General features: G+C 56.3%; 1 protein-coding gene and 1 non-coding gene across 11 annotated transcripts in view; one reads left to right on the top strand and one right to left on the bottom strand.

Moving 5' to 3' along the window:
• The window catches only part of CYB5R3 (cytochrome b5 reductase 3), a 72018-nt gene extending 53754 nt beyond the window's left edge, over positions 1 to 18264 (top strand). For all 10 annotated transcript variants that reach the window (XM_067010335.1, XM_067010341.1, XM_067010338.1 and 7 more), the window contains 8 exons: positions 2737 to 2868; positions 5908 to 5980; positions 6338 to 6444; positions 8621 to 8750; positions 9249 to 9332; positions 9554 to 9639; positions 13443 to 13542; positions 17137 to 18264. In XM_067010335.1, the coding sequence (XP_066866436.1) occupies positions 2785 to 2868; positions 5908 to 5980; positions 6338 to 6444; positions 8621 to 8750; positions 9249 to 9332; positions 9554 to 9639; positions 13443 to 13542; positions 17137 to 17309 (837 nt within the window). In that variant the 5' untranslated portion in view covers positions 2737 to 2784 and the 3' untranslated portion in view covers positions 17310 to 18264. The remainder of the gene's footprint in view (positions 1 to 2736; positions 2869 to 5907; positions 5981 to 6337; positions 6445 to 8620; positions 8751 to 9248; positions 9333 to 9553; positions 9640 to 13442; positions 13543 to 17136) is intronic.
• A 4834-nt stretch (positions 18265 to 23098) lies between these two features.
• Positions 23099 to 23248, bottom strand: LOC131767497 (U12 minor spliceosomal RNA). The gene has a single exon (XR_009338710.1). It is a non-coding gene; the product is annotated as a U12 minor spliceosomal RNA (small nuclear RNA).
• Between the last annotated feature and the right edge of the window lie 137 nt (positions 23249 to 23385).

Below are 23385 nucleotides of genomic sequence, written 5' to 3'. Positions count from 1 at the left end.
TGTCGTGTGTATTTTAAACTATTTGAGAGTAAACGACAGATATGATGGTTCTGTGCCCCTAAATACTTCAGCATCTGTCTCCTAAGAACAAGGACGTTCTTTTGCGTAATCACAGGACGATGATCAAATCAGGAATGTGTAACACTGATACAGTGCTGTTGTCTAATCTATGGGCCTTCATGCATATGCCACCTGTTGTCTCAGGATTGTCTTTTACAACTGTTTTTTTTTCCCCTGGCCCAGAATCAAATTCAGAACCACACATTGTATTCAGTTGTTCTGTCTCTTTGGCCTCTGTACAGTAAGTCCCCTACAAGTTGCAAGCTTTCAAAGGTGCAAACGTGTGTGAGTGAAAGACGTCAACGTCAGGCGTGAGTGAAAGTGCAGCTCGCCCTCCGTCTCGTGTTGCTGACGATCCTTCAGCTCTACCATCTCCCCCCTCCTCTCCGTCCTCCCGTCAGTCACTCTTCTTGCCTGTTCACTCGATGCCAGCCCCGTATGCCAGCTGTTGTACCGTACTACTGTACTTTTCAAAGTACCGTACTGTAAGATTAAAACTGTTTATTTTTTGTGTTTGTTTGCTTTTTATGTATTACGTGTGGGGAAAGTATTATAAACCTATTACAGTGCAGTACTATACGGCCAATTGTGTTAGTTGGGTACCTAGGCTAACTGTGTTGGACTTATGAACACACTGGACTTACGAACGTGCTCTGGAACGGAACTCGTTCACATGTAGGGGACTTACTGTATTCGTTTCCTACGGCTGCATATAAATTACCACAAACTAGGTGGCATAAAACAATGGAAATTCATTCCTGCAGTCTGGAGGCCAGAAGTCTGATATCAAGGTATTGGCAGGGCGTGCTCTCTGGAGGCCTAGGGGAGGGTCCTTCCTCCTCGTCCTGCTTCTGGTGGCTTCCAGCAGTCCTTGGCCTCCTTGGTGTGTCACCACATCACTCCAGTCTCTGTCTTCACACAACCTTCTCCTCTGAGTCTTCTCCTCTGACTTAGAAGGACACTTGTCGTGGGATCTGGGCCCACTGGGGGGATCCAAGAGGATCTCATCTCAAGATCCTTAGTTTAATTACACGTGCAAAAACCCTTTTCCGTCCCCAGGATCTGGGTGGACATGAGTTTTAGGGGAGCACCCTCCAACCCACCAGAGCCTCCTTTAATCTGGACCCGTTCCTCGGCCTGCGTTTCTCATGGCTTTGGCATTTCTTAAGAGTGGTGCCAGTTATCGTGGAGAAAGGCCCTCGGTGTTTCCTTGTGTTAGAGGCAGGTTGTGTGCTCCTGAAGGAGGGCACAGAGCCGTGCTGGGCCCTTCTTGCTTCGTGCCAGGAGGTACACGGTGTCAGCTGGCCCCCTTCCCGTGCTGCTCCCTGGTTAGGGTGGGGTCTGCCAGGTTCTCTGCTGTAGGGTTGGTCTGAGCCGTCTTGAGGCCGTTGTTGTTTTCTTCCTGAGTCTCACTTGTGGTCCAGATAGTGGAGGCTGCCCGGGACTCGACTTCCGGATGGCCAAGGGTAGCTGCTGCATACAGAGACCCAGTGAGGTCAAGTGCCTGCTGGGGGAGGACCTGGGTTAGCCATTTTCCGTGGCTGATCTCCATCTTCACAGCCAGAGAATGTAGCTTATGACCCCCATTTCACAGATGGAGAAACAGGGCAGAGAGGCTAAGTGCTTTTCCCAGGGACAGAAATAGCTAGAAAGAGCAGCAGGCTGGCTGTCTTTCTTTGCAAGGGCGTCCTCTCCAGGTAAACCTAAGCAGTTTTATTTGGCCACGGGATTGGGGTTTTCTCTGTTTTTAAAAAATCCAAACTGCCTCTAGGGTCTTTGTGAAGCTGCGATATGGGGGACAGGGGGCTGGCAAGGAAGAGGTTCTCAGAGCCATGCAAGAGAAGAGGGTGAGTGATGATGAGGGTGAGGCCTGATGTTTAAGAGTGTGATTGGGGAGGCAGGTGGGCTCAGGTTTGAATTGCAGCTCCCCATCTGCCCGCTGTGTGACTGTGGGTGAGTTGCTTCGCCTCTCTGATCTGTTTCCTTATCTATAAAGTGGTGGTGATGACAGTGCCTACCTTATAGGGTTGTCATGAGGTTAGCCCCTGTGCAGGGCTCTGCATGATGCTGAGTAGTAGACTCTCAGAGCTTCAGGGGACCTTGCAGATCACCTGGTCCAGTTCAGTTCAGAGAGGGGAAGGGACTTATCCAGAGTCACACAGCCAGCAAGGAGCAGAGCTTCCTACTGTCTAGCTCAGTGCCTCAGCTGCCCCTCCCACCTGAAGGCAGAACCCCAGGGCTCAGGGGTTTGTCTGTTTGTCTAAATAGAGCTAGCACTTGACATCACTTAATAGGGCCAGGGAAATTGACTAAAGGGAGGGAGGGAGGGAAGGAGCACAGATACACAGTGCTCAAGATTAAGCACAGGTACTTGGGAACTTTATGCTGAGCTTCCTGGCAGCCAAAGTGAAAAGGGCTACATGCTCAGTTATGTAGCTTTCTTTGTCCCCATTCCTCAGGGAAAATGGAGCTTTTCCAACGACTCAGTAATGCAGCGGTAGGTTTCCTGAGTCTGATTTTTTTGTAACTTCTCCCAACTGGCACCAAAATGGAGCTGGGGTTCCCTGAATGAACATGGTGGGGAGAGGGCGTTCCTGGTAGGGGAGAGGCCCGGAGGTGTGTTTGGGGGAAGGGCAGGGGGCAGGCTGACCTCGTGGGTCTGTCCTGTCGTTTCAGTTGGGCCACGTGGTCCTCTCCCCAGTCTGGTTCCTGTATAGCCTGCTCATGAAGCTGTTCCAGCGCTCCACCCCAGCCATCACCCTCGAGAACCCGGACATCAAGTACCCGCTGCGGCTGATTGACAAGGAGGTCAGTGTGGGGCCTGAGGGGGTCGTGGGGCATGGGCACCTCTCTGTCCTTGTCAGCATCACAGCATTTCATAGGCACCTACTGTGTGCTCAGGGCATGGCCCCTTGTGAAGTAGGTCCCATTATCTGCCCGTTTTACACATGGGGAAAGCGAGCGGGGGGAGTCCCTTTCTAAGGCTACCAGTAAGCGACAGAGGGATTTGAACTCAGGTCTTTGCCCACAGAGCTGGTTCTTTGAACCACACTCACTACTCCCCAGAAGGTCAGACTGGGGAGGGACCCCGTAAGGACTCTTGGGTCCAAGTAACCATTTAATGGCTGTGAAAACAGAGGACAAGCGAGGAGTAACTCAGGTCACACTGTGAGTTAGGGGCAGGAGCAGGACCTAGGCCTAGGCCTGGTGGTCATCGCAGCTGCCTCCCATCCAAGGGCCCCTTCCTTGAAGATAAGGTCTCCTCCCCTCCTCCTTCCCTGCCCAAAGGCTCACCTACTCCAGGCCCCTAGAATCTTTTGCATTTGTCAGATTCCCTGCGGATCTCGTGATGTCGGGTGGCTTCACCTGCACCGCCTCTGACAGGCTTGCTCCTGCGCTCCCCACTTGGTGCTTTTCTTCTTCAAACCTCTGATCAGTGATTTAAAACCATCCTCTCCCTCCTTTGCCCAGCCGCCCACCCTGTAAGGCTGTTTCCCTCCTTACTCTCTCTCATCAGAGCCCCTCCCGTGTGCTATTTCTGGCCACCGCAGCTGCCTCTGGAGGGGTGTGACAGGGAAAACTGAGTCATGGGGCAGAGAAAGTCAGTCACTTGCTGGAAGCCTGAGTCCTGGGCTCTGGTCTGCACCCGGGCTCCACATGAGAGCTGGGGCTCCTATGACTGTACTTGTACCAGGATTTCATAGACGTTGAAAACCAGAGAGAGGCAAAAAGAAAAGAAAAAAACAAATTACTGCTTCCCAGACAAGACCACACTTATCCTCTCAATATAGCTTATACACAATTTTTTCTTAACTAAAATGAAATAATAATGTTTTAAAAGCTTTTCCTTTTATAAAGTTCTTTTTCTTTGTTGTTGTTTTTTAATTCCCAAAGTAATGTATGATTTATATGTGCTCGCTATAAAAGTTTTACTTTTATAAAATAAAAGCACATATTTATATGTGCTCTGTTCGTGAGGTGTGACTGTTCCCCTCCCCCATAACCCCTTTGCAGAGGGTCCCCTTCACGGGTCACCGTGAGCCTTTCTGGTAGTACATTCCTGTGTACATGATATGTGGAGGTTCAAGTGTGTGTATACTTAGATTTTCTTTTTTAATAACCTGAGTTTTTACCCAGCTGTACAATATGGACACCTTGACACGTCTAACCCAAAGCTGATTCATTATTTTTGACGACTGTCTGGTATTTTGTCGCAAGGATGTCACACAGAGGACCCTCCAGGCCCCGTTGGTTGAGCAGGAGGCACACGTGCTAGCAGTTACCTTCCCCCGTTGTAGCCTGGTGGTGGGTCAGCAGGTGGGCCTGCTCTGGATACTTTGGCTGTGGCACGGGGAGGGGTCCCGGCTGTCGGCCCTGCCTCTCTCGGAACGGGACTGGACCAGCTGATCAGCAGGGTTGCACACAGCTCTGAGAGTCGTAGGTTTCTGACCTCGAGCCCCAGGACCAGTGGGTAATCCTGGGATCCACTTGCGGGAGGCCCTAGGGCTCCGTGTGCAGCTTCAGGCCTGGACTGTGGGGCAGAGAGACCCGCTGGCCGCCAGCGAGCACCGCGTCCCCCCGTGGTGGCTGGGCACCGTCTCTCCTGAGATCCAGGCCACCTGCCTTGGCTCACGTGCTTCAGTGATGCTTAGAGTGACGCTCTCTCCCTTTGGAGAGGTCTGGCGTCTCCCCTCCAGGTGGTAACACTGTCCATCACTGGACCTTGCCTCGTGTGGGCGTGAACATGTGCTGGACAGCTAGCTGCCTGCCCTCCAAACGGCCCCTCGACACCCACCATCCTGCTGCACCTGGTGCAGGGGAGACCTCACAGGGGCCTTCCGGAGCCCAGGTCGGAATCCGGACACTGGATTCGGTTCCCAGCTCTGACACAGCTCACTGTGGGATGCTCGCCTCCCTGGCCCCAGTCAAGACAGGGCTCCTTCCTCAGCCCAGCCTCCCTCTTAAGCAGCCTCTGCCCCACCCTGGAGGGGGAGTGGCCTTCCCCCATTGACCACACCCTGGGTGCACACCCTGTCTTGGCCATGGCCAGCCCCAGTGACCTCCTGGGCAGCAAGGCTCTCCTGCCCTCTACAGCCCAGCCACGTTCATGCTGTCCCACTTCTCGGGGTGGGGGGGGGGGGTTTAGTGTACTGGCTTCTAGAACCCCTCTCTTGAGTCCCAGGCCTGGGCACGTGGGGCCTTGTCTCAGCTCTGCCCCACTTTGCTGGCCCAGTCCCTGAGCTGTTTCTGCCACCCCAGGACACTTCTCAAGCTGTGGTGGAGGTGGATCCTTTCCTCCTGTCCCTGGAATTTTCTGGGCTGTCTAGCAGCCTCCCTTTGGGATTTTTTTTTTTTTTTTTTTTTAAAGCACAGGCTCTGGGTACACAGGCTTCAGTAGTTGTGGCACGAGGGCTCAGTAGTTGTGGCTCATGGGCTCTAGAGCGCAGCCTCAGTAGTCGTGGCGCACAGGCTTAGTTGCTCCGCGGTATGTGGGATCTTCCCGGAGCAGGGCTCAAACCTGTGTCCCCTGCATTGGCAGGCGGATTCTTAACCACTGCACCCAGGGAAGTCCCTCCCTTTGGGATCTTGAGCTCACTCCCTGCTCTGACCACCTTGCCCTGTGGCCCTGGGTGGGTGGGTCACTGCCCTTCTCTGGGCCGGTGAGAGCAGAGGCACACCCAGTGTGTGCCTGACCTCTGTGCCCTTGCACACGCGTGTGCAGGTTGTATGTCCACGTGTCAGTGTCGCTTCTCTCAGTGACACTCCGGTGCTGGGGAGGGGTGGGGACTCTGAGTCCGGGGGCCCCTCTGCCCTGGGTGCCGTCCAGCAGCTCACGCCTCGTTGCAGGCCATCAGCCACGATACCCGCCGGTTCCGCTTTGCTCTGCCGTCACCCGAGCACATCCTGGGCCTCCCTGTCGGTGAGTGCGGCCCCAGCCCAGCGCACGGGGAGCCCGTGCTGGGACAGAGAGGTGGGGGCTTCGCGTTTCAGTCAGTGCAGGGAAGGCTTCAGGGAGGAGGTGACAGCCACCCTGGGCCTTCAAGGGTGAGTGTCCGAATAAGAGGCCAGGTGCTTCAGTGTCCCCGGCCGTGGCACGAGCATGAGCAAAGGCAGAGAGCTGGGACGTGATGGGCGTCCCTGGGGGCGGCGAAGGGAGCGCTGGGAGCCGAGGTCAGGCCAGGCTTGGAGTGCCGGGCGGGGTGTGGGCAGTGGGCTGGCAAGACCCAGGGGGCCCTCGGGGGGTAGTCAGCCCAGACCCACCCCTGCCGTCCCGCAGGCCAGCACATCTACCTCTCGGCCCGAATCGATGGCAGCCTAGTCATTCGGCCCTACACGCCCATCTCCAGCGACGACGACAAGGGCTTTGTGGACCTGGTCATCAAGGTGAGGTCTCGGGGCCACAGCCGCCTGGGGCGGGGGCGACCGCCTCGCAGCCAGGGCCCCGCAGTCTGGCCCCTGAAGGCCCCGTGCTCGCTGTGCCTGCAGATCATGGGCCTTAGCACACGCCAGGCTTTGGGGTCTCGGCAGAGGGCAGGGGCCGGGCTCAGGCGGAACGTGTGCGGACGAGGGGCCGGGCAGGCCCGCCAGCCCGCGGAGGGCCCCCCTTCCTGCTCTCAGACCTGAGCTGGGCGCCTGCTCATCCCCTGAGAAGCGCCCCACGGGCCCGCTGGGGCCGCGGTATGAGGCGCTCCCGGGGCCTTGTCTGGGAGCCGGGGTGAGGGGCTTTCTGGGGTCCATCACCGGTCAGGGGCTGGGGGTACGCTGTGGGAAGATGTAGCCATTAGAAGCAACGGACCAGAGAGACACAGAACAACCGGCAAGGATCTTAAGAAACAAGGTGCTGAAAAGGAGGAGGAATGACATCTAGAGCCCGGTACATGTTTATGAAAGTTAGAAACACCGACTTCCCAGCAGTGATCCATGTTCTCTGATGAGCCACCCCAAGGTGTGAGCCAGCCCAGGCTGGTGGGCTGCGCGTTGGAGACCCTCCCCAGTCAAGGCCCAAACCTCCACGGCCGCCCTGGCTCAGCACCCCCGGGCACCAGGCTTGCTCCCTCAACTCCACTGTGCAGGCCTCAGGGCCCCCTCACTGGACCCTTGGGTGGGGGGACAGGAGCAGAGACCCCCTCTGGGCCTCAGCTGCAGCCTTGGGTCTTACAGGGTCCTGGGCTGGGTGCTGTGTCTGTGAGGGCAGGAAGGGAGCTGGGCCTGTCAGTCCTGGCTCTGGCCTGGATCTCCTCTTCGCTTGGTGTCATTTAGACCCTGTGCTGGGTGCCCAGGCCCACCCGGCCTCGGTATCTTGTCTTTGGCTGGAGAGTGGACCCTGAACAGCTGGTCACACAGAGGTCAGTGTTTGTTCAGGGGACAAGCACAAGAGACTGAGCACCTAGAATGGGGCAGCGGTGGGGTGATGAGAGCTGCCCCCCTGAGCAGGCAACAGTGAGACAAGACCTGGCGGCTGAGGAGGCGGCAGCCAGGTGGAGGTGGAGGAAAAGGACCTTCCAGGTTCAAAGGCCCTGAGGGCAGGAGGAGGCTTGAGGACTTGAGGGACCGAAAAGGGAGAGGTCAGCAGGGCCAGGCAGATCCTTGGAGGCCCTGGTAGTCTGGGGCTTTGTCCGGAAGGAAAGGGAAGGTGGTGAGAGTTCAAGCATCTGTTCTTGCTGAAGTCACTCGAGCCAGATGTGGAGAAGGTGTTGGGGGGATTCAAGTAGAGATGGACTACTCACCAGGACCAGGCCCTTCCTGGCTTGGAGACCTCACCGGCCCCCTTGGCCCTGGCTGAAGGTCAGGGCCCCAGCCTGGCACGCAGTGGGCTCTGCCCACTCTCCCTCCACTCTCCCTGCCCCGCACCCCAGACACACAGACACATCCCCTGTGCTGTAGCCACAGGCTCTTCCCCCCACCCCACCCCCGAGGCCCCAAGCCCTGTTAGGCCCCCCGGCCTTTGCCCACGCCGTCCCTCCCCCACCGCCCCTCCCCCGTCTGCTCATCACTCCTGCTTTTGCCCTTCAGGGCCCAGCACAAATGCCCACTGTGCAGCCATCCCAGCCCTGGAGCTCCCCTCTGTCTGCCCATCTCTCTGTACGAGAGCTGTAGCACCTCCCTTTTCCCAGAGCTGAAATCCCAAAGGGCACAGGGAAGGAGATGGTTCCAAGAGTGATGTTTTTATGGCAGCACGAAGTGGAAAGAATTGAACATCCACCAGCAGGGCCTGGTGAGCGGGCTTCCCAGAGCCTTTACTGAGCTGACAGCCATGAGGATCTCCTGCTGGGCGGGGCGGTCACAGAGATGCTTCCCGGCAGAGCATTATGCAGCAGGCCCTCGAGGCGCTGCCTTGGACACCAGGCTGATGCTTTGCCCTCCAAGGGGATGTTATGGAGAGGGCAGACCACCGGGGGGACGGGACGCAGACGGGTAAGGTTTGATGGGTGGAAGGGCATCGTGTGAGAAGACCCCACACGGCCGCAGAAGACCCCAGAAGAGCATCTTCCCGCGGTGGCCCAGAGCTCACCACGGCAGCCCTGGGAATGGGGAGCTGAGGACTGGGGGTGTCTTGCAGGTTTACTTCAAAGACACCCACCCCAAGTTTCCCGCTGGAGGGAAGATGTCCCAGTACCTGGAAAGCATGAAGATTGGAGACACCATTGAGTTCCGAGGCCCAAATGGGCTGCTGGTCTACCAGGGCAAAGGTGATCCGGGTTGGACTCCCCGAGGACCCAGTGGGTGCGGTGGATGCTGGGTGCAGGTCCCAACCCTGCTGCCGTCTGGATGGGTGACTCTCGTAGGGCGCGCCGTCTCCTCTCCGGGGCCTCCGTCTCCCTGGCTATTAGGAATTAAGGTGGCCAGCACAGGGGTTGCAGACCAGCTGCCTCTGGGTGCCAAATGCTGCCCACAGACCAGCTTTGTTTGGCTGAAAACAAACAAAGGGGAGGGTTGAGCTGGGACGCCCCTGATTCTCCAGCCTCCCTGCTCCCCAGCCATCCACGGTGAGGGACTCCTCCTCGGGCTCCTTTTTGCATTTGAGCTGGTCCCGATCCCGCCTTCCCATGCCCCTCACCCTGACTGGCTGGGGGCTGTGGTGGCCGCCGCACCTGAACCCCTGAGGCGGGGGCAGCTTCTCCAGCCCTTCCGACCCCCCAAGCACAGCGTGTCTGAGAGCTGGGCCTCACCCCTTCTCCTCTCCCCAGGAAAGTTTGCCATCCGTCCGGACAAGAAATCCAACCCTGTCATCACAGCGGTGAAGTCTGTGGGCATGATTGCAGGAGGAACGGGTACGTGGACCCGGAGCCCCTCGCTGAGTCCCTAGCGGGCAGATGTCGTGGTTCGGGGCCAGGGTGTGGGACGTGGCACAGATTACAAGTGACTGGGAGCTTCCCAAGGTCAGGGACCCGGACCCAGTTGTCCTGGCAGCTCTCTGGGCGGCTGCCTGGCACTGGGCCTGCGCGTATGCAGCAGGCGCTCACGCGGTGTGTGTGGGGTGGCTGTGTTGCAGGCATCACCCCAATGCTGCAGCTGATCCGTGCCATCATGAAGGACCCGGATGATCAAACCGTGTGCCACCTGCTCTTTGCCAACCAGGTCAGTGGGTGGTCCTGAGGTCTGCAAACCCAACTCCTGCTGAGAGCGGGCGAGGCCCAGCAGGCACTGCTCAGGGGTCTGCATGGCTTTGCGGAGATGCTCAGGGAGGCTGAAATGTGAGGGCTGCTCAGAATGTTCTGTGCACAGCAGCCCTCGCAGGGGCTGCCGGGGTCGGGCTTTTCAGTGCGGAGCTCAGAGCATCTGACCCGAGTGGGGCTGCTCCGGTGGAGGGGTGAGGCACCTGGAGCACCCGCACCCCGAGATTCGCTCCTCTGGCTGCTTCCTTGGAACCTCAGGGTTCCCTTTACGCACACAGAGTTTGGAACCCACCAGTGAAGTGGGAGGAGCCCGAAGGGCCGTTTTCACAGATGACGTGCCAAGGTCCCATCTGCGCGAGGTCCCTGAGCTGGGGGAGCTGGGACAGGGTTCGGACCTGGGCTTCCCGGCTCCTGAATGCACGTCCTCCTCCCCACACCCACTGCCTGCCCGCCCCGGCCTGCTGTGTGGCCTTGGACAGGTCACTCTCCCTCTCTGGGCTCTGCTCCCTCACTGTGGAGCGAGCTGCTGAAGCAAGGTCATCACAAGCGTCTTTCTAGGCTCAGTGTTCTGTGACCGAATATGTGGATCTTATAGTGATGCCCCTTCTGGGGGAAGCTAAGACGAGGCGCCCCCCGCCTGTGTGGGGGCCGTGCCCCCTGTGCCTCTCAGATATGGTTCAGGTCAGTTTGCCCCTGGGTCCGTCTGGCCCAGGCTCCGCCCCGTGTCGTCTGTGAGGACACCGAGCCTGGAGGCACAGGGGCCGGGCTGAGGTCCCCGGGCTGAGGTCCCACACAGCTGCAGAAAACTGCTCGGAGGCCAGCTGAGGTGGCCTTGACTAGGGGTGGGTGGAAACAGCCAGAAATTCCAAGCTGGCCGGTGGGGTTGAGAGGGTGGGCGGCGTTCAGCTTGGTAGTGCTGGGGCAGCCTCTGTGGAGGCCGTCAGCCCTCTGTCGCCTGGACGGGCGTCTTTGTACCCGTTTAGCAGGGGCGGTGGATTCTGTATCTCTTTCTGCATTTCAGGCAGTGCAATGTCACAAGCCTCTGGAAGTCCCACCCCTCACCCGGGAGGGAGGAGAGCGAAGAATGCAACTAAAGTATCATAAGAAAATCGCTGTGACCTCAAGGTCCCTCTGAAGGGTCTCGGGGACCCCAGGGGTTTTGCAGGCCACACTGTGGGAACTGCTGCTTTGCTCCAGTTGAGTCATTGCCCCTCCCTTCCCCCCCCCCAGTGACCTCCGTGCTCGGCTTGGACGGGGGCCACAGCCCCTCCATTTCCCCATCCGTAATGTAGGGTAACGGGGGACCCACCTCTCGGGACGGTTGTGAGGGTCGAGACGGCCTTGGATGGGAGCATTTAACGTTGCAGACGTGTGCGTTCTTCCCGGAGTGACCGAGTGATGGGAGTGGAGGCTGGTGGGGAGGCAGGTTGAGGACGGCATCCTGAGTCCAGGGGAGGCCGGGCTCTGCCCCCAGCCTCAGCCTAAGGGAAGCACGGCTTTTCAGAAGGGCATTAGGGAGTGTTAATAAACAGTGGGGCAACCTGGTTCCTGGACAGGGAGACTGATACTCTGAAGGTGTCGGTTCTTCATAAAGTAATACTCGAAGTCCCAGTGGGGATATTTTCTCCCCTTTAATATGACAAAATGATGCAATATGGCCTGGAAGACAAAGTACACATGCACAGCCAAGAAAGTATTGAAAGAGAAGAGTGACAAGGAAGAACTTAGCACACTGGATATTAAAACATACTGAAAAGTGTCAGTGATAAAAAATAGCATGGTTCCGGGGCTTACTGGACTTAACTGCATTTCTGGATAGCGCAACAGGAAATCTAGACTGTGCTGGGACGTGCTGGGACAAGTGGCTAGTTACCCTTAAGTTAATTAAGATTGAACAAAATTAAAAACTCACTTTCCCAGTCTCACTAGCCACGTTTCACTGGTTCCATAGCCACATGTGGCCAGTGGTTACCCTATTGGATAACACAGATCTATTGTAGAACACTCCCATCATTGTAGAAAACTCCGTTGAACAGCCCTGGCCTAGAAACAGACCCAAGTGTAGGTGAGACTTTGTATCTGATGCAGGTGACATACCAAACCTGAAAAGAGAAAGGAAAAGGAGTGTTGAGTTAGTTGCTATGCACTTGGAAAAAACGAAGTAGATCCCTACCTTACCTTATACGAAAGTGAAGTTTAGGTTAAAGATACACATGTAAAAAATTGAAGCTTTAAAAGTAGAAGGTGAGCATTTTTACAGGAAGTATTGCTGAATGAGTGAACAAGGATGGTCAGTCTAAGCAAGACACCAGGGAGAGCCGGTCAAGGAGAAGATTGATGGAACCATCTGCTTAAAAATGAAAAGCTCGGACTTCCCTGGTGGCGCAGTGGTTGAGAGTCCGCCTGCCAATGCAGGGGACACGGGTTCGTGCCCCGGTCCGGGAGGATCCCACATGCCGCGGAGCAGCTGGGCCCGTGAGCCGTGGCCGCTGAGCCTGCGCGTCCAGAGCCTGTGCTCCGCAACGGGAGAGGCCACAGCAGTGAGAGGGCCCGCGTACCGCAAAAAAAAAAAAAAAAAAGAAAAGAAAAGCTCCCCTGGGGAAAAACACACACTATAAAGAAGGTAGAAAGAGAAGTAACTGGGGATGAGACATACAGGGCATCACCACTGAAAATTAATATCCTTCACGTAAAAAGTTTTTACAGACTAATAAGAAAAGATATTACTAGACCAGTGACAAACTTATTAATAATAAAAACTAAAACGTAAGCTTTACTTGCCATTAATCTGATTGGCAGAGCTTACAGGGCCGTTACCGAGTGCTGGTAGCGGTGTAGGGAGACGGGCATCCTGGCCGTGTGCTGCTGGTGTGTGCCGCGCTGAGACCTGCCTGCGGTTGTGAAGCAGCTGCTGTGCTGCACGCCCTCCCCACGCGGAGTGTTCTACCCTCAACTCCACCCCCTCGCGTTTATCCCCAGGAACAGGGCAGTGAGGGTGGTCAGAGAGGCATTGTTCGTAAACGGGATGCTCAGAGACGCCAGAGGGAGGGGATATGTGTATGCGTATAGCTGATTCACTTTGTTATACAGCAGAAACTGACACAGCGTTGTAAAGCAATCAATACTCCAATAAAAACGTTAAAAAAAAAAAAAACACAGAGGAAAAGAGGATGCTCCTGAACCACGTCCACGCCTCAGCCAGCCTGGGGCTCGGTAGAGGTCTGTGCGCCGGTGACCTTTCCTGCTCGACAGAGCTCTTTGGCCCCCGGTTTCACAACAGTCTTATGAGATCAGTCACGCCACCCACTGGCCTGAGGAGCCCTGTCCGTCTGTGAGTGACCTGCAAACATACAGGGCAAAGTCTGTGGTTGGGAATGGAAAGAGGGGCTGTTTCGGGAGCAGATTGCTGATGCTCCCTGCAGGTCTGAGAAGGCTTCCTGGAGGAGGTGACAAGCTGAGCTCTACAGGGCCACGTGGGGCTGGCTGAATGAAACCAGTGGGGATGGAAAGTGGGGAGCTGCAGGCCAAGCAGAGGGGTTGGCGTGGGCAAGGCTGCGGAGGAGGAACAGGTGTGATCTGGGGAAGTAGTATCTGCATTTCCTAGGCTGTGGATGTACAAGCTGAGACGCCAGAACATAGAAAGACTTGGCCTTTCCCTGGAAGCTTTGCCAAGTGTGCGGCCCACGGGCGGGCGGGCTGACGAGGGTCTCCAAAGGCAGTCCCTGTCTCTGTCCCTCCTGACCGCCGGGTCCTGTCCCCCCGCAGACTGAGAAGGACATCCTGCTGCGGCCCGAGCTGGAGGAACTGAGGAACGAACATTCTGCCCGCTTCAAGCTCTGGTACACGGTGGACAAGGCCCCTGAAGGTGAGAGCGCCCAGGCGGCTGGGCTGCGTGGAGGTGCGGGCTCCTGCGCGCCGGGCGGGGCCCTCTGCCGTGGTGGAGGCCTCTGCTAGCATGGTCTCCCTTGGTGCTCACTGTGGCCCGGAGAGAGGAAGGTGATGAGGAGAGAGGGATTAGAGAGGGAACGCAGGTGCCCCACGGCACACAGTGCGACAACCCCAGAGCTAGGGCTTGAATTCACGCCCGCCTCCTCCAGAGCCCCAGACCTTCCCCTGCCTGCCCTGCTCTCAGCTGGACAAGGGAGGCCGGCGTTCTCCCCTTGCGCTGGGGCTCACCCTGGGGCAGGTCTCCAGGGCCAGTGCTAGGGGTGAGGGTGAGTGTTTCCGCGTTGCGGTGTGTACCCTGTAAGGCACTTTACACCCGTTTTCTCTCGACTCATCGGCCCTGGAGTGTGGGCTGGGCTGGTGCACAGTTGCCTTCATTCTACCTGTCCAGGTGTTTAAGCTGTTTGCCACATAGGAGGCGGTGAGTGAGGGCTGCCCCTAAAACCTGAAGCAAGGTTGCCCCCCGGGAGCTGAACTCCACGCCATTCTCCTGCCTTAGGTAGATGTGGTTACAAAAAATATCTTACCTTCTTCTCTGTTGTAAGAAGAGCAGCAGCTGAGGCTTCTTGGTAGCACCGGTGACGTTTGGCTTCCGGGTTAGGGGGCTTTACAGGCAGTGGTGGAGACTGTGGTGAATTGGAGAGCATCTGCCTGTACAGAGAGGCAGCCCCCTCCCAGCTGCGGGCAGCCCCGCTGTGCGGGAGTACCGCCCTGGAGGCCAGCCTTTCCCTTTTCCAAGGGAACCTGGGGGCCTGCACTTTCATGGGAAATTTTTAAATATTAGAAACTGGACACTTTCAGAGCCCCCACGTGGGTACCAGCTTGCTGCCACACTGCCCTTGCTTTGCCTCCTGCTCCTCACACAGCCACCCGGTTCCCTGGGACTCAACCACCACAGTGTGGGGGACAGGCCACCGTCTGCTTCCCCCAGAAATGAGCAGGCGGGCTCTGGGGGTACCCATCTCAAGAGGGTCCATCCCTGAGAGAGGAGCCACCCTCCTGGGTTGACCAAATCGGATCCTGGGCCCCCCTGGTGGATCCATGGACCCGACAGTCTTGTTCCGGGGCCTCTGGCTCGACCAAACGTCCTGGGCCCACCCGTGTCTCAGGGGGTCTCCTCCTGGTCGGACCCCTCACTCTGTGTGTTCCCGAAACCGGCCTGGCCCGAGCTGACGTTCTAGTTGGGGAGGATGAACCAGAAACAGGTTTATTAGTAAATTATAAAGTACAGTAGCAGGTGATTAGTGAGACCCAGGAAAGACAAAGTAGAGTCATAGAGAGTGGTGGTCGGACAGGAGGCACTGGCTCTGGGAGTCTGAGCTTCCGGTAAAGAAAGGAATATTAATCTTGTACCCGCGTCTCATTCAAAAGGGGGAAATGAAAGCTGGTTTAGCTCCCTTCTGGTTGCAGGTTCTAGAGTGTGGTCAGGTAGGCTCATTGGCCACGATGGGAGTGTCCTTGCAGGGGCCTCTACCCCTGTTGCCTGCACAAGGCCTGGCCGCAGGAGGAGAGGACACTGCCCTCTGGCGTGACCCCTGGCGACGCCTGTGCCAAAGTGCCTCCTGGGGACAGTTTTAAGAGCAACCGGTTACTGGCCAAGGAGAGATACAGTTGGGCAGTCTCCCGGTATTTCACACTTACACTTATTATTACCCCGACCACATTTCGAGAGTAGTTCGGGTATTGCCGTGACACTAGGTATAAGCTGAAAAGCGTAGACGCTGAGAAGGAAAATGGTACCAGGCCAGGGGGCAGCTGTGGAGCTAAGCAAAAGAACAGGGGAGAGGGGCCAGCTGACTCTGTTTCCCCTACAAAGTCACCTTCAGTATACATGTAAAGAAAAATACACTATCTAAAAACGTCCTTGTGAAATTGAGATGTGTCTTGCATACCTGTACATTCATTACGCTAGCAAATATGGTTTAGTCCCATGCAGTTTTTTTCAAAGTAATTTTAGATCTGTTAATAAAACGTTATCTACCTACCTATGTCCGGCCTTGTTCCAGAGGGATGTTAGGCACCTTACAGAGACTCACAGAATGAGTCGGAGTGGTATAAATGGAAAGTGGGAGTGAAAGAAAGACAAGGGCAGGGCCATGAAATGGAATTGGGAATGAGGTTTGTACAGAAGCTGGACCGTGAGGCTCTCTTGCTGTGGGTGGCCACGGATATCACTCTGAGCTTCCCGGCAGCCAAAGTGAAAAGGGAGATGGGGTCAGTCACTCAGCTCAGTGTCCATGGGGTAAAGAATACCCCATCGCTCAGCACAGCAGACTCTTCCTCATCCCAAGACCAGCTGGGACCGGCTTGGCCCCTCGCAAGGGACCCCCCCATGGAGTGTACATGATGTGATGCAGAGAGCATTGTCTGCCGTGAAGGGGGAGGACGGCCCAGAGCGCAGATGTGGAAGCCAAGGCGTAGACCGGAGCCAGAGCGGAGCCGGGCTGGGCGCCGCCTCCTCCCCCTCTCCTCGGGCCCCAGTCATCAGAGCCCCATTCTCCTGGCAGAGGAGCCCTGCCCGCCTGCCGTCCCCCTGGGCCCACCGTGTGCCTGGAACTCGCTGGCTCCCCTGCCTGAGCAGCCCCTGCTGGCAGGTCAGTCCTGAGGGCCCGGGTAGGACTAGAGCCCTGCCAGCCTCGGGGCACCAGGTTCTTGCCGTGGGCACCAGCAGTGACTTGTAGGAATAAAAGGTGGCTCTGGATCTCAGGTGAAACCTGGAGACACGCTGCGCGTGTACATGTGCGCGTGCGAGACAGGGAGGCCAGCAGGACCTAGAGGAGCTGCTGCTGCCACGAGGGTCCTGCATCTGGAGCTTCAGCCTGGGTCCTGGCCTTGCTGTTTTCAGGCTCACCGATTGCTTATTTGGGACACATTCCTTTACTCATTATTTATTGAGTAGCTACTGTATGGGGGGCTGTCTGGGCACTGCGACCACAGCTGTGGACCAGACACCGCTCCTCGTGGACCGACACGCAGTAGAGGGAGGAGTCAGACAGTGGGCACAGGGCCGGTAGGTAGCGTGGAGGGTGGTGGGGTAGGAAATGTCACCCTGACCAGCCTGGCGCTGGCTGGGGGACCTCTGGGACCTGGGGCTAACGTCCCAGCCCTGTCCGTGCCTTTTTGTGTGACCTGGGACAACTCAGCTCTGGGTCCTCTTGGCCTCAGTTTCCACATCTGTAAAACGGGATCAGTAACCCCTGCCCTGTCTGCCCACAGGGCGGTTCTGAGGGCCACGTGAGAGGCCAGTGGAAGTGAAATGCTTTGCACGCTGTGAAGCGTGGGTGGGGGAATGCTGATGGGCTTGCCTTTGTGGCACAGGTGAGCCAGGCTTGGGGGCAGGGGGGCAGGGTGAGGGTTTACTTGGCTCAGCCTCTTCATTCTTCAGTGTTTGTGGAAAGAGGGAGGAATTCACGGCACGGGAACTTCGTCACGGAGGAGAGGGTGCTGGGCGGGTGGGCAGTCGGCAGTTGGTCACACGGCCGTACTGGGGCTCACCTGGTCTCCTACCCCGCAGCCTGGGACTACAGCCAGGGCTTCGTGAACGAGGAGATGATCCGGGACCACCTTCCGCCCCCAGAGGAGGAGCCGCTGGTGCTGATGTGCGGACCCCCGCCCATGATCCAGTACGCCTGCCAGCCCAACCTGGACCGCGTGGGCCACCCCAGGGAGCGCTGCTTCACCTTCTGATGGGCGGGTCCTGGCCACTGGCTCCGCCCCGTGCTCACCGCGCCCTGTCGCCCTGTCCGTACCCACCCCTCCTGCTGTCGTTTGTTAACACCACTCTCCCCCACGTCTCCTGCTGCAGCCGGGTTCAGCCTGGCCTGCCCGTGCCTGGGAGGTCACCCCGCTGGGCTGGCCCCCGAGGGGCCCCTTTGGGAGCAGGGCTCTGTTACAGGTGGCCGCTGTCGGCCACCTTTAGGGCAGATTTCTGTCTGGGCCTCACTGGAGATGTCCCCCTCCCCGCCCCCCACACAAAACACACACTACTGGGCCGAGGCTGCCAGCACCATGCTGCCCGCCCCGCCCCCCAGAGCATACCACACTCTGGAAGTGAACATCAATATACGGGCAGCCCATAGCTGCAGGTGCCAGGCCCCTACCCACTGCCTGCTTCAGGGCCACAGCCAGGCCTCGGCACCTGACACTACGTCATAGGTAACACCAAAAAGTCCTCTTGACGGGCTGCTGGGGTGAGAGGCTGCCCCGACCCCAGGGCACAGCAGGCCCAGCCAGCAGGGAGTTGAGCTCGCCCTGGGGCTGGACTAGGAGGAGGGGGCTGACGAAGGGCCCTTCCATCTGGCACATGGCCCCCCCAAAGCCTTCGCATTTCCCCAAAACACCAAAACGTTCGGGCAGCTTTGGGAGTTCCAAGCAGTCGACCGCTGAAAGACCAGCTTGGGGTCCCGGGCCACCAGTCCGGATGGGAGAGCTAAGATGATGTGTTTATCCCTCTGTCCCAGACCCCCTCCTGCTGCCCTCACCCCAGGTGGGGGAGATTTTGAGCAGAGCCTCTTGTCTGAGGGACATTCTCCTTGGCCTCGACATTGCCTTTAGACCACAGCGTGTCATCCTCTTGCATATCGGCTTTTCAGAGTCATTTATGAGCAAACATAACGTTGAAGTAAAACTTTGCTAATCTGAACACTTTTGCAGCTCCTGGAGGCTCTGTGACCTCCGTCATTGTGGGGGAGGGAGTGGGGAGGAAGGGGCTGTGTAGGGCCTGGCATTTATTTCTGATGTTTGTGTTTGTAGCAGAAAATTTGGGGACTTCCCTGGCGGTCCAGTGGTTAGGACTCCGTGCTTCCGCTGCAGGGGGCCTGGGTTTGAGCCCTGGTCGGGGAACTAAGATCCCACAAGCTAATGTGGTGCAGCCGAAAAAAAAAAAAAAAATTGGGCGAGTTCAGAAGAGTATACACAGGAAAAAAAAATGCTGGAATCCAGAGGCCAACACTTAGAACTTGGATGAAACCGCATCATCCACTGTGTGGCCTCTGCTTTCCCCCTAATGTCAGATGTGCTTTCCCCCTGTGGTCAGAAACTCACCATAGGCCCAGATGGATCATGCTTTTTTCTTTATGTAGCAAATCCCTGTTGTTGGACAGTTAGGCTGTTTCCAGTTTGTGGATTTTGTAAATTACAGTAGCCATGTTCACCCTCCTTTTTTAAAAAAATTTATTTTTATTTTTGGCTGCGTTGGGTCTTCGTTGCTGCCTGTGGGTTTTCTCTAGCTGTGGCGAGCGGGGGCTACTCTCTCGTTGCGTGGGCTTCTCATCGCGGTGGCTTCTCTTGTCATGGAGCACAGGCTCTAGGCACACGGGCTTCAGTAGTTGTGGCACGGGGGCTCAGTAGTTGTGGCTCGCGGGCTCTAGAGCGCAGGCTCAGTAGTCGTGGCGCACGGGCTTAGTTGCTCCGCAGCCTGTGGGCTCTTCCCAGACCAGGGCTCGAACCCGTGTCCCCTGCACTGGCAGGCAGATTCTTAAGCGCTGCGCCAGCAGGGCAGTCCTTCACCCTCCTTTCTGATGATTTCTTTTAGGGTATTCCTGGGAATAGATGGAGTGTGGACAGCGGGGGATCCAACTTTTAACCCTCCCCTCACACCCAGCCTTATTCACATCATCTCAGCCGTGTTAAAAGGTGTCCCCAGTCCCAACTTTGGACCACCCCGTATGTCCCCAGTGTTTTCCTTTTTACTCTGTCCTCTGGAGAGCCCTGAGAGAAGTAGAGAGAAGTCAGTAGCACCTATTTCCGATGGAGAGACTGAGGCTCAGGGCAGTGAATGGCTTTCAGGGTGGAGGTCGGGCCTGATGAGGCAAGGCAGGTGTCGCCCTGTTCTGGGGAAGCTACAGATGAGGAAGGGAGTGCCTTCATTCATTCAGGCATTGTTCCAGGGCCAGGGCCAAGGCTGCTCCAGACACACCCTTCCCTGCTCCTGGGGTGTTCGGGAGAAAGACACTAGACAAGTAACAGGTGATGGGAAGTGCCAAGATGGAAGTTAAAGATGGGACAGTGTGGGGCTTCCCTGTTGGCGCACTGGTTAAGAATCCACCTGCCAATGCAGGGGACACGGGTTCGAGGCCTGGTCTGGGAAGATCCCACATGCCGCGGAGCAACTAAGCCTGTGCGCCACAACTGCTGAGCCTGCGCTCTAGAGTCTGCTAGCCACAACTGCTGAGCCCACGTGCCTAGAGCCCGTGCTCCACAAGAGAAGCCACCGCAATGAGAAGCCCGCACACCCCAATGAAGAGTAGCCCCTGCTCACTGCAACTAGAGAAAGTCCCTGTGCAGCAACAAAGACCCAACGCAACCAAAAATAAAAATTAAATTAAACAAAACAAAACAAAACATGGGGCTTCCCTGGTGGTGCAGTGGTTGAGAATCTGCCTGCCAATGCAAGGGACACGGGTTCGAGCCCTGGTCTGGGAGGACCCCACATGCCGCGGAGCAACTAGGCCCGTAAGCCACAACTACTGAGCCTGCGCGTCTAGAGCCTGTGCTCCTCAACGAGAGAGGCCGCAATAGTGAGAGGCCCGCGCACAGCAATGAAGAGTGGCCCCCGCTTGCTGCAACTAGAGAAGCCCTCGCACAGAAACAAAGACCCAACACAGCCATAGGTAAATTAATTAATTAATTTTTTAAAAAAACAAACGGGACAGTGTGGGAATGAGGGCTGTTCTTGGGCAGCAGGAACTCCCTCCGAGGAGGTGACCTTTGTGCTGGGATGTGAAGGGAAGGAGCTGGCCCAGCTGGGGGAGGTGTTCAAGGTGGAACAGCAAGTGTGAAGGCCTTGTGGTTAGAACAAGCTTGTGGAGGAAACTTCCAGAAACAGACCAAGGAAGGCAGGTGGCTTAGGGGACAGGATGAGACTGGAGAGGGAGGCAGGACTAGAGGGGTATTCCAGAGGGAGTGACCAGCAAGTGCAGAGGCCCTGGGACACAGGGCCAGTGTGGCTGGAGTGGAGTGGGTAAGAGGAGAAGACGGGGGAGTTCACAGGAGGCCTCGGGGCCGGGGAGCCACTTTCCCCTCTCATCTCTCACCTTCCATTCTGTCTCTGGCCTTCACACATCCTGGACCAGGGCTGGGACTCCTCAGTGGGCAGGGGAAGGACTCAGCCTGGGCCTCTCAGGCCCTGATGGCTCTTCTCCACACCTCCTGTCTGCTGAGGCCCCTGCTGAGCACTTGACACACATTAGGTCTCCTGGTGCCTGTCGCCGTCTAGAGGATAAGAAAACAGGCCTGAGGGTTGAGACCTGCTGCACACTGCCTGAGCCCACAAGAGGCTGTCTGCTGAAGCTGGGAAGGGCATAAATTGGACCTGGTCCCTACCCTCTTATAAGTCTGTCTCCCCAGCTGTAAAATGGGTGAGTGGATAGGCCAGTGATTCTCCACCCTCTCAGACACGACACCATTTAAAAACATTTATAACAGCCGCTTTACTCCTGAAGTGAAGTCACCGCTGTTATCACCTACCTATACAGAATTTTTAAAATATCAATACAAAGGGGACTTCCCTGGTGGTCCAGCTGTTAAGAATCTGCCTTCCAATGCAGAGGACGCAGGTTTGATCCCTGGTCAGGGAACTAAAATCCCACATGCCGCGGGGCAACTAAGCCTGCGTACTCTAGAGCCTGCGTGCAACTACTGACCCCATGCACTCTGGAGCCCGCGCTCCACAACTGGAGAGGAAGCCCTGAGCGCCACAACGAAGAGCCTACACATCACAACTAAGACCCAACGCAGCCGAATAAATAAATGAATATTAAAAACAAAAACGCAAAACTCCAACTTACATTATAAAAGCAAAAAAGGAAAGGACTTTATAAAATGATGCACATTTCAGCATGTAAATGCTGGCCCCAAGGCCCGTAGACGGAAGCATCAGGAGTCTGCATGGACGCAGGGTCCCTGCACTGGCGCAGCCTCTAATGCCGCCCGCCTTCCCCGCTCTGCCGACAGGGGTGCGGTTTTCCCAGGCGGGTCACAATTGTTGGTTAGTCTCCAAATAAGGCGGGACCCAAGTTCCTTTGGCTACAGCGCAGGTGCATTGCTGGCAACTCCATATTTGTTTACACCGGGAAAAAAGTCCTGCGTGTTCATACGAGAAATGGAGCGAAACCCAGGATCAAAGAGTCGTAACCGGCCCCTCCGCCCCGGGAATGTCCCGGGCGTTGGGAGAGCCAGCGGGACGTCCCATCCCGTCCCCGCCTCCACCTGACCGGATCCCTGTCGTTCCAACAACCAAACACCACCCCCCACGAAGTTCCGAAACGCTTCCGCAGGAGGGCCATCCCGCAGACAGTCACAGAATTACATGACATCAATGACCCTACTCTTGTGGTAGTTTGAGGAAATTATTTAAGCGCTATTTTTACACTTCGCTTTCTTCGTGTGGAGGCGTGAAAGAGCCTTAACTCCCGCGCTCCTCTGGCCCCTTCCTATTCCTGCGCACCTGCCCTGCGCTGTGCAGCTGGCCAGGGGCTGGTTTCTGGTTTCCGCGTTCCTTCCCGGCACCTCTGGGAGGGAGGAGTTAATGGTCCTGTTTTACGGCTGAGAAAAGGAGGGCCAGCCAGCAGCCCATCACGGCTGCGCAGGCGGGGGCCTGGATTTCCCTCCTCTGTCTGGTGCCCAATCTTCACCAGCTCGTCTCTCCACGGGCTTTCGTTCTGATGCCAGGTTTTCAACTGCGGTGTGGTGTTCTGTCAAGAACACATAACTCCACTCGACGCGTTGTACTTACAGTAGTGATTCATAGGGCACTCAGTCTATGTTCGGCACTGCTCTAAAGGCGTTGCACGTTTAGTCTTTTGTTTTATATTTCTGTTTTTCTATTGTTGGTGGTGTTTCGGCCACACCGCGCGGCATTCGGGGGTCTTACTTCCGCGACCAGGTAACCCCGGGCCCGCTGCAGCAGAACCGCGCAGGCCACACCACTGGACCGCCAAGGAATTCCGTTTCTTGCTGTTGTTGTATTTTTCATTAATTGGTTCGACATACTGATTCTCCCGCCAGGATCCGTGCTGGAAACCGAGGTTACATCAGTGAAAAAAAATTTACACATCCGTTGCACTTCATTTGACTTTCGCAGCGACCTAGTTAATTGCCCCATTTTGCAGATCAGGAAGACAAAGTTAAGAGTGGTGAAAACATTTGGTTGTAAACGTCCTACTGCCCAGAAGTGTGAGTCGTGGTACATGAGCACCCTATTACAGGCCACCTAACGAGCCTCCTGCGTGCTGCACGTTGTCCCCCCCAAACAATCAACTGATAACTTTCTGTTAAGGTAACTACTAACCCCCCAAAAAGTATTAATGAAACCCAAGCTCAGCAGTTCTACGGGTAAACACTCCCTGATACTTCACTGGAGTTTGATGACCATTCCATTAAACGACAACGGCACCTTCGAATAACTTCTGAGTTCTCTTTTACTTTTACTCGGTTAAGTTGATCACTGTACTCTGCTTTTAACAACACAACAGGTACGGGCAGATTGCAACTCCCAGGCATCCCGCAAAGTAGGCGGGTCACCGCAGGGGCAACCTTTACCCGCTCAAAAATTCGTCTCACATTAGCAGTGAGGATTCGGGCGTCACCCCGAATCGTTATTTTCCTTACTCATAAGTTTAAGGCATAAACGTTCTTATCGCTTACTTCCTAGGTAATGAATCCCATTCTCATTAGCCCTACGGTGAGCGTCAAAGTGGACCGTCGAACCGAGAACCTCTTTCCTTTGAAGATTGTCTAACTCATTTAATTCTTTTCTGTTGCT

Source organism: Kogia breviceps, chromosome 12 (assembly GCF_026419965.1).
Source record: "Kogia breviceps isolate mKogBre1 chromosome 12, mKogBre1 haplotype 1, whole genome shotgun sequence".
NCBI lineage: Eukaryota > Metazoa > Chordata > Mammalia > Artiodactyla > Physeteridae > Kogia > Kogia breviceps.
The sequence above is the reverse complement of the archived record's forward strand: the minus strand, read 5'-3'. Positions and strand labels throughout refer to the sequence as shown.